This window comes from Mycena indigotica, assembly GCF_014461135.1.
Source record: "Mycena indigotica strain 171206Taipei chromosome Unknown Mind.scaff0015, whole genome shotgun sequence".
NCBI classification, from domain to species: Eukaryota; Fungi; Basidiomycota; class Agaricomycetes; order Agaricales; family Mycenaceae; genus Mycena; species Mycena indigotica.
The window spans coordinates 1,400,466-1,408,729 of record NW_023503014.1 but is presented as its reverse complement, the minus strand read 5'-3'; the positions used below and the strand labels follow the sequence as shown (position 1 = coordinate 1,408,729).

Below are 8,264 nucleotides of genomic sequence, written 5' to 3'. Positions count from 1 at the left end.
AGAATACTGTATCATTTCAACCGTAAGTTCAGGTGCACCTGAACTGATAACCTGCTTAAATATCTGATCTATTATTATCAATGTTGATTTGTGATAAAAACAAACACCTCAGGCTGAATGTAATGATATTATCAATATACTTAACTTGAACTCTGATATCCCTGAATGTATCACACCGATGAATCCTTCGTTGTTTTCCTCCGTAGCGACACAATAAGATAGTCTGGACTCTGGCTTCGTCTATCGCCGCTGGCGCTTCGCCTCCCGTGCCTCCTCACTGACAACATCCCCACCTCCATCCTCATCTTCCAGCCTGCGGCGATACCCACTGGATGCCCTGCGCGCCGGCCGTTGAACGGGCGACTCCGCCGCGTCGACAAGCGGTCTACCGGGCCGCACGCCCCGCTCCCGGCCGCGGAGCTTATCCCGCAAGGTCCGATAGAGCTCCCCGTCGAAACCCACACACTGCAGCCCGAAACAAGCCGTCCGCGGCCTCCGGTCCGCAAACACCTCCGCAAGCTTCTCGGTCAGCAGCTCGTAGTCGGGCTCCCGCCCGCCGAGGCGCAGGCGCTCCAGCCCCATCGCGCGCATGGTCGCGGTGAACGACTGTGGACCCCACTGTCAGCAAAGCGCGGCACTAGTAACGGGGGGATGGGCAGGCGACTCACAATATCACGCGGGAGAATGGACCCCGGTGGGTGCAGCGCGCTCATGTCGTGGACGAAGTAGACGCCCGCATAGTACATGTCCGACTCGTCAAGGACAAACAGGTCCACTTCTGTCCCGCACAGGCGCTGCACCGACTCATTCGCCGACCACTCGCCCGCGGCCTGGCTGTAGACCATCGTCGGCTCGAAGCACAGCGCATGCAGCTTCTCCTTGGTGCACCACAGAGTGCGATGCGGCAGGTAAAGTGGCGGTCTGGATGGCCTCTTGTCCTGCGAATCAGATTCAGCAAAATCGCGAGAAACACGTGTGGGAACTGACGAGCGAGCGCAGCATGGCCGTGGCCCGATGATTGTTCAAGTTGCCTGCCACGCGGCCAATGTTTTTCTCGAATGACGGCCGTGTGGACGGACGAAGAAACTGCGCCATGAAGTCCAGGTAGATCTTGCGTTCCGCCAGCGGGGCCTAAAGCCGGTGAGACGGCACGCGCAAGCAGGAAGGAGGCACAAACTACACGAGGACGGAAGGCTCCGGCGGCAGAACCGGTCGGAGGTGGCATCTTCGGTGAACTTGAATCAGGCGAACCTGGTGTCACGGTATTCTGAGTTTGGTTGCTCATAGCAGACTGCCTAGATGTCACAACGCAGATCAACGAATCTTGTTAGAACGCGCACGAACGGCGCCGAAATTGCCAGCGACGAACAATCATCGACGGGCGATTCCCGCAACACATCAGCCTGGAATTCAAAATCAAGTCAATATTCAAGATCGTCACGGTCATCGGGAATCTGACCAAGTCATCGGGGAGGGAGATAGACCTAGTTTCGCTCTGGTGCAGAGGCATCAGCCACGGCTACAGGAAAGACTCGAGACCGAAAACCTTGGAATCAAGTTCGTTGTGATGTTCTGTGAAAGGGGACTACGTGCGATATCAGCAGGGCGGTCCGACGAATGATATAAAAAAACATACCAGGGCAGGCTGCTCCGAGTCTGGGGAAATCGACGACAGAGACTCGGACTCGGAGGAAGTATAACCAATCTGAGACTTCCACTTAGTGACAAGGAGATTGACGAATAAGAAGGCAGGATGCACCTGAGAAACGGACGTTGAGACCTGGGGTCTTGTCAACGGCATCATGATCGAACTATAGGAATGGGTTTCCGCGGTGGGGTCTTCCGAGTCGGCAGTCTGAAGTCTTTATTCTAAGCAGCAAGAACCTTCCGGGAAAGAGTACGCACGAGCGCCGCGCGAAGGTCGTGCGGAAGTAGCGCTTGAAGTTGTTGGAACGGAGAGAGGAGTTGCTGCAGGGCGGGGAGGTGCAACTGGAGGGGGTCATTGGTCGTTGGGTGGCTCGATGGCGCCTTCAAGACCGGCGGGACGGCCTCAGGCTGTGAGACGATGAGCGAGAGGGAGGATGGGACAGAGTCGTTATGGCGCACGGAGGTCTGTTCGACAACTTCTCGAATGCTCCCTTCTGGCAGACTGTCATTGCTTTCAGGGCACTGCGGGCGATGTGTCTAGAAAGACGACATGAATAAGCGGGCAAGGAAGAGTGGTGGGGTAGACGAGCCTTCTTGAGTTCCTCGTGTTCCCGCAGCAGCGTATAGAGTGCGCTATTAGCGGCCGCAACGTCGCTGTCCCGCTGCTGGAGCGCCTATGCACCAGTCGTCAGCCAGGATACAGCATTGCGTGACGATCCTCGCTCACCTCCCGTGCCGCATCCCGCTCCCTCGCCAGCAAGTCGCGCTCCGCCACGAGCATGTGCATCTCCCCGCGGATAAGCTGGCGAGCCGATTGAGCACAACACACAAGGAAAACCCTGCCCCAAAACGCACCTCGGTCCGCTCTTTGAGTGCCAGTACCCGCTCGTCCAACTCCCGCTCGCGCCCCTCCACCGCCCGCTCACGGTCTTTCACCGACGCCTGACGCGCCTCGTTTTCCGCATCCTTCCGGTGCAGGGCCTCGTTGTGCTTCTGTGACTCTTGAAGCGCATGGGTAAGGACGCGAAGGAGCGCGGCAGTATCTGTAGATGCGGGCGGAGCCCGTCCTTAACGCGTCGTTTGACTGAGATGAGGTCGTGATGAAAGAAGGGGTGAGTTACGTGAGAATGATTTCCGACATGTCACGCGTGACCCGATGCCGAGACCGGCTAAAAACCAGTATTAAACAGGGACGCCCCTTAGATTCCTCCTTGCATTCTCCCACAATGGAACTGAAAGACGCAGACACCCAGACTCCTCCCCCGCCGCTGCCACACGAACAGCTCCCCGGCCTGCGCTCCGCCGACACCGTCTGCGAGTTGGCCGTCCTGCTGCTGATGCTCGTCAGCGCCGGTTCCCTCGGTTTGGAGATCACCGCCTACTTCGCCCCGGCACGAGACAACGGCGGCGGCGCCCACCTTGCGGCACAGATATTTGCACTCGCCGTGCTCACGGCCACAGCGCCCCTCGTACTCGCCCCGCTCCAGGTGGGGAGAATGCAGGCCCTGGCGTGGAGCTTGGGAAGCTGGATCACCCTGTGTGAGTCATGTCTCAGACATTGGCGAGGTTAAATGACGCCCCACCCAGCCCGTGGTGCAATGGCGCTCTTTGTTTTTCTGCGAGGCCGCCTCGGCCCGGGCGGCGCGCCGCTCGTCGGCTGCCTCGTTTGCTGCCTCGCCGTACACAGTGTCGTCGCAGGCTTCGTGTGGCTGTCCCAATGCGTCACAGACGCACATTCGACCACACAGCACGAAGTCGTGCGTCCCTACTTGATCTCCGAGTCTCCAGCACCTTGAGAAAGTACTGATCACACCAACAGAACAACACCCGCATTGTGTCCCGCCTCGCAGCGATTTCCGCCTTTTGCGCCGCGCCCGCTTTCTTTGCGCGCCCGCTGGACATCGCCCTCACCGTCGCGGGATTCAAGCTTAGCTGCCTTCGGCTCAATGGCTGCACTAGGATGGTGGGCTCCGCCGGAATTGGACCCGCCCCTCGGGCCGGAGCCGCCTGCGGGCAAATCGCCGGAGGTGATCGCCGCCCGCCAGGCGTGGAAAGAAAAGAAAAGGACGCCGAGGATCAACGGATCTTCGGCACGCAGTTCCGGCAGTCCGCCGCGTTCTGCTTCGCGCTCCTGCTCTCCGCCGGTAAGTCGTCGATCTCTGCTCCGAACTTCTATGATTACCTTGTACGATCCAGCGCAAGTATACATTATGAGCGAGCCGACCTTCAACCCCGGTGGTGCGTGGGATGGGCCGACGGCGCACGTGCTCGCCGGTGCGCTCTTCTGCGACATCGCGGCCTTCTGGACCGCGGAGGGCTTCCGTTCGCTCAGGGCCCAGCTGGCACGCGATGCGCGGGCGGCAGAGGAATTGCAACCGAAACCCATAGTTTCGGAAGAAGTTGCAGTGCCAGACTTGGCTGTGCCATCGGTAGCAGCAGCTGCAAACACAACTGGGAGCACGGCCACGGAGTCAAAAGGTGCCGCAGCCAATCCGGGGCTTCGTCGGGTCAACCAGTTCGCCGTCGCCGACGGGCGGACCTAACAGGCTGAGATCTACGGTGTCTACTCACAGGAAACTTTAGTTGTTATTTGAGACTCATTCTTGTTTCAATTTCATTCACAGAACCATGAAACATATATTTATTCCACAATCAACACTTCTTAAGTTTTAACTGCCCAAAGTATTGAAAGTTGTGTGATGCAGTTCCCAACATCCGATCACTCGATGACGATGACGCGTGACATCATATTTTTTTTTTGGCTCTCACGTTGCTCACCCCTTTCCCTCCTCCTCGCAATACTGTATGGAGGTACCTCCTCCCGCAAACGCCGGGTCTGCAGCGCTCCTCCGAGTGCTCACTCATGCGCTGGAAGAGTGCCAGCAGCAGAACGCGGCTCTGCGACGCAAGAATGCGGAAAACGAGGCGCGGCAAGCGGAGGTGCAAGAGCGTGAGCGGGTGGTAGAGGAGCGCGAGCGGGAGTTTGACGAGCATGTGCTGGAGTTCAAACAGCGCGCCGAGGTGCGTTTTCAGAGTCAGTTCTGTCTGTGGACTCTCTTAATGGACTTTGCAGGGGATTCGGGCGGAAATGGAGATGCTGACGGGGGAACGCGACGTGTTGGCGCAGGCGCGGGACGAAGCACTCAAAGTGCGCGATCAGGCACTCCAGGTGCGTGCATTTCGTCACATTACTCCGCTGTAATCGACTCAGGAATGACCTAGGCCGTCTACCAGCGGGATTCTGACGTTACTGCGGTCAACGACGCGTTTTACACCTTGCTCCTCGAACATGAGGACCTCAAGAAGGTGCGCGGTCCTTTCCCCTCGTCGTTCCTTTTGGGCTCATACCGATACAGGCGGTCGACGGGAGATTAGCCGAACGGGACCGTGTGTGGCAACAGCGCTACGATGGCGTGGAACTGCAGTTGCAGGCCGAGGCGCGTCCATTGTTTCCGTTGCCTTACTGGTCGCTTATCCGAACAGAGACTTCGCGCTGAAGCGGCGGAACATGCGAATCGGGAAGCTCAGAGTAAACTTGACATCGCAGTCAAGGTACTCATTCCAAAATGCCCAACAGATGTCTTACCCGGCTTGTTCAGGAACTAGCAGCTGCGAAGGCATCGTTGGAGGGCTTCAAGCTGGAGAGCAAAGATGCTGGACCGGTACGCTGTCGTCCTTTCGTTGTGCGTCAAAGTTAGGACTCAAAATATGCTAGCAGTCCCACTGGCACTCCCGAAACGTCGATGAACCGAGTATTCCCCAAGCCATCGTGCGCGACAATGACCGCCGAAACCCTGTTCCGCCCGCTTCCTCTATCGTCCAACCAACCGGTAATCATGGTGTACCGCCCTTGCCTCAAGCGTTGCGCCCTCAGGCTATCAAACAAGAGTGCCTCCCGCGCGACCTACTTGGAGAGCTCGTATGGTGTTTGTCTCTGCCGAATGTGTGTGTGCTGCTAATACGATATATTCCAGGCTTCTGAAAATCCAGCACCGTATGTCGCGAAGCCCGAAGTCCACGCCGCCGTCGTAGAGGTGCATTCCGTTTCTTTCGTCGTCGTCTTGCCGAAATTCCGCTTACCCAGGAGCTAGACTGATCACACATCTATGCCACGACCGGGAGAGCCAGAGCTCCCCTCCATCGTAAGATCCTGGTGTTTCGTCGAAATGTATTGCTTAGGCCACACGTAGGCTTTTATCTCGGAACCCAACGACCAAGATGATATGGATATGAAGGTTGCTTTTCCGCCGACACGTTATGTGGGTTGCGCGCTGATAAAATATTGCAAGAGCGAAACTATGTCAATATCTCCCCCCGCCGGAAGACTTGGTAAGGTTTCCATTCTTCCGAACTCGATGGATCATCCGCTTCTCTGCCAGATCGATATGCTGCGAGATTCGCCTGTGCGAGACTATGCGCCGCTGGCAATGCCGGTAGCCACAGCTTCGGCGCCACTGGTATTAGTTCGTCCTTTGTCCAGCTCAGTTTTGAAATTGATTTCGATGCCCGCAGGTCAACAAGATCGGAAGACACCTTGCTGTGGGTCTGCCGAACAAGCCCCTACCAATGGACACTGCGGAACAGAGTTCGGTTCGTGGTGCCTCGTCGTCACAAGCCCAAATTCTTCGGACGCCGGTGGATTTGCCGAACAGGCCTGCAACGTTGGTGGGTATTTTCAAGTTGTCAGTGTTGGTCTGTTGATTCTTTTGCTAGCCAGTCAACAAGCTTCAGAAGCCACCGGGTCTACCAAACAAGCCTCTACCACCGGTACGTTGGTTCGGGCTACCAGGGAGCATGGATTGAAAAATGTTGAAATACCTAGACGCAGCACCGTGTAGCGCCTTCCACAGTTCGTGGATCTCTGCCATCCGTGCCCTCTGCTGAACCGCCTTTCTTTGCAGACCCCCACAGTCGAGCGCAAGATGTATCTCGAATTTATGGCACCATTTCTCCGTCCGACTACGCGGCAGCCGTTCAACAAAAACATCGCTCCCGTAGCAGGTAATAATTACCAGACCATGACTATGTTGCGCTCCCTCGTCAGTCCTCATTTGCACCTTGGGGTATTGCTTACTCTCTGTGATCCTCAGGAAAAGCGAACCTGCAGACCACAGCTGTACCTGCCGCATCGCACGCAGTGGTGCACCGCCGAGAAGCTACACGCGCTTTGTTTCGCGCCGACGATGGTGTACGACCAGGCGACGGGAGATTGGTCGGCGGACACGTCGCTCAGGCGCTTGTGCGGGGAACGCGTAGACTTTTTCGTCCTTGAAAAGTCGGACTTGTACTATGCGGGGATCTACGTCGTCCACGATATGCGCGGCCTGCACCCGCCAGGGTCGGTGCTTCCTCGTGACATCGTACGTGTGCCCTCCCAAGTCCCCGCTCTGGTTACGCATTTTCACGACAGTCTTTCAAGGCGGTCATGCGCGCCATGGGGCTGGAGCGGCCACGGTCGGCAGGCGCCTACACCAACGAGTTGCTGACGGACAAGCTGCTGGAGGTGTACCCGGATCGGCGGCCGCGGACAGAGTGCTTTGGACTGCAGTGTGTGGGTTTCGATGCGGAGCTCTATCAGAACTTGCGGGACAGGCTCGGCGGCCGAGGGCAAGGTCCAATTGGGCAGGGACCGCCTCTATCTGTTCAAGTAACGCGCGTGGCATCGGCTGGCTATGACCGCTCCCGAGACGATGGCGATGGAGGAGGGGGCATGCCTGACGGACAGCGGGAGGCGAAGCGCCAGCGGAGATAAACATTGCCCCCATTGTATTTTGCGAGCTGCGGCCGCTGCCGAACAAGGGTTCCATTCGCATCTCTGTAGGCTGTTTTGTTCATCAGCTCCATGAGTCATCTTCATCTTTCTTCCTGTACAGCGCCGTGGCGAAACTCGGAGTTTGAATGATGGCATCTTCGATCTTTGAAATTCTTAATCGGGAGCAGTGCTGAGCGAGAGTCTTTTGTGAACCAAGTGGTGACAATGGTGCTCCGCCTGACCTCTGCGCGCTATGCGGCGTTTGACTTTATGTGGTTAATACCATAGCCACATCCTTATGGGGCTAGTACTGGTACTTATCCTAACATGAATACATTAACGGAAGCCATCTATTTTAAATTTCGCACGCATGTACACTGCGAAATGGATAGTAGGATTTTCATCATAGATCTTCATAGCTGTATTCAAATCGGAACTCCTGACATTATGTTACTCACCTCATCTGGAGCTGCTGTATATTCAATACTAGACTGAGTATAAAAGCTTCAGCCGTTACCTTCCTGGACCACCCATGAGTCCCCTGCGATTTGGGCAGTTTCTGCAGATTCTTCCTAATGCACGTCGAATGGTGATGTTGTCATGGCCTCGGCAAGTCCTGTCCTAATATAATTTGTTGATTAGCCGGCTACTGGGGGACCGTCATCCCCAAATTTATCATCTCCATCTCCATCATCATCAACAACATCCCCCGCCTCATTCAGATTTACTTCCAGCTTGTCTCCAGTATCAACACCCTCATCGACCCCATTATCGGCCCTCTTTCCACCACAGTCTCAGATCATTATGCATGCTCATGGTTTAGAGGATTTGATACAGAAACTTGCATCATATCTTGATGTTATAA

General features: G+C 56.2%; 2 protein-coding genes across 2 annotated transcripts; one reads left to right on the top strand and one right to left on the bottom strand.

The window, feature by feature from the left end:
* Positions 1-240: 240 nt before the first annotated feature.
* Positions 241-2,788, bottom strand: MIND_01341500 (uncharacterized protein; the record flags this gene model as incomplete). The annotated part of the gene is made up of 16 exons (XM_037369859.1): positions 241-606; positions 669-938; positions 988-1,131; positions 1,178-1,291; positions 1,341-1,403; positions 1,460-1,495; positions 1,547-1,585; positions 1,637-1,705; positions 1,760-1,855; positions 1,906-2,055; positions 2,107-2,184; positions 2,238-2,321; positions 2,375-2,449; positions 2,503-2,648; positions 2,721-2,731; positions 2,769-2,788. The coding sequence occupies 16 exons, from the start codon at positions 2,786-2,788 to the stop codon at positions 241-243; spliced, it is 1,761 nt and encodes a 586-aa protein (XP_037213855.1).
* A 1,664-nt stretch (positions 2,789-4,452) lies between these two features.
* MIND_01341400 (uncharacterized protein) lies at positions 4,453-7,399 on the top strand (the record flags this gene model as incomplete). Its single annotated transcript, XM_037369858.1, has 15 exons — positions 4,453-4,668; positions 4,721-4,816; positions 4,870-4,960; positions 5,004-5,095; positions 5,131-5,199; positions 5,247-5,309; positions 5,363-5,566; positions 5,622-5,681; positions 5,739-5,789; positions 5,838-6,110; positions 6,160-6,312; positions 6,361-6,414; positions 6,470-6,496; positions 6,549-7,007; positions 7,058-7,399. The coding sequence occupies 15 exons, from the start codon at positions 4,453-4,455 to the stop codon at positions 7,397-7,399; spliced, it is 2,250 nt and encodes a 749-aa protein (XP_037213854.1).
* Between the last annotated feature and the right edge of the window lie 865 nt (positions 7,400-8,264).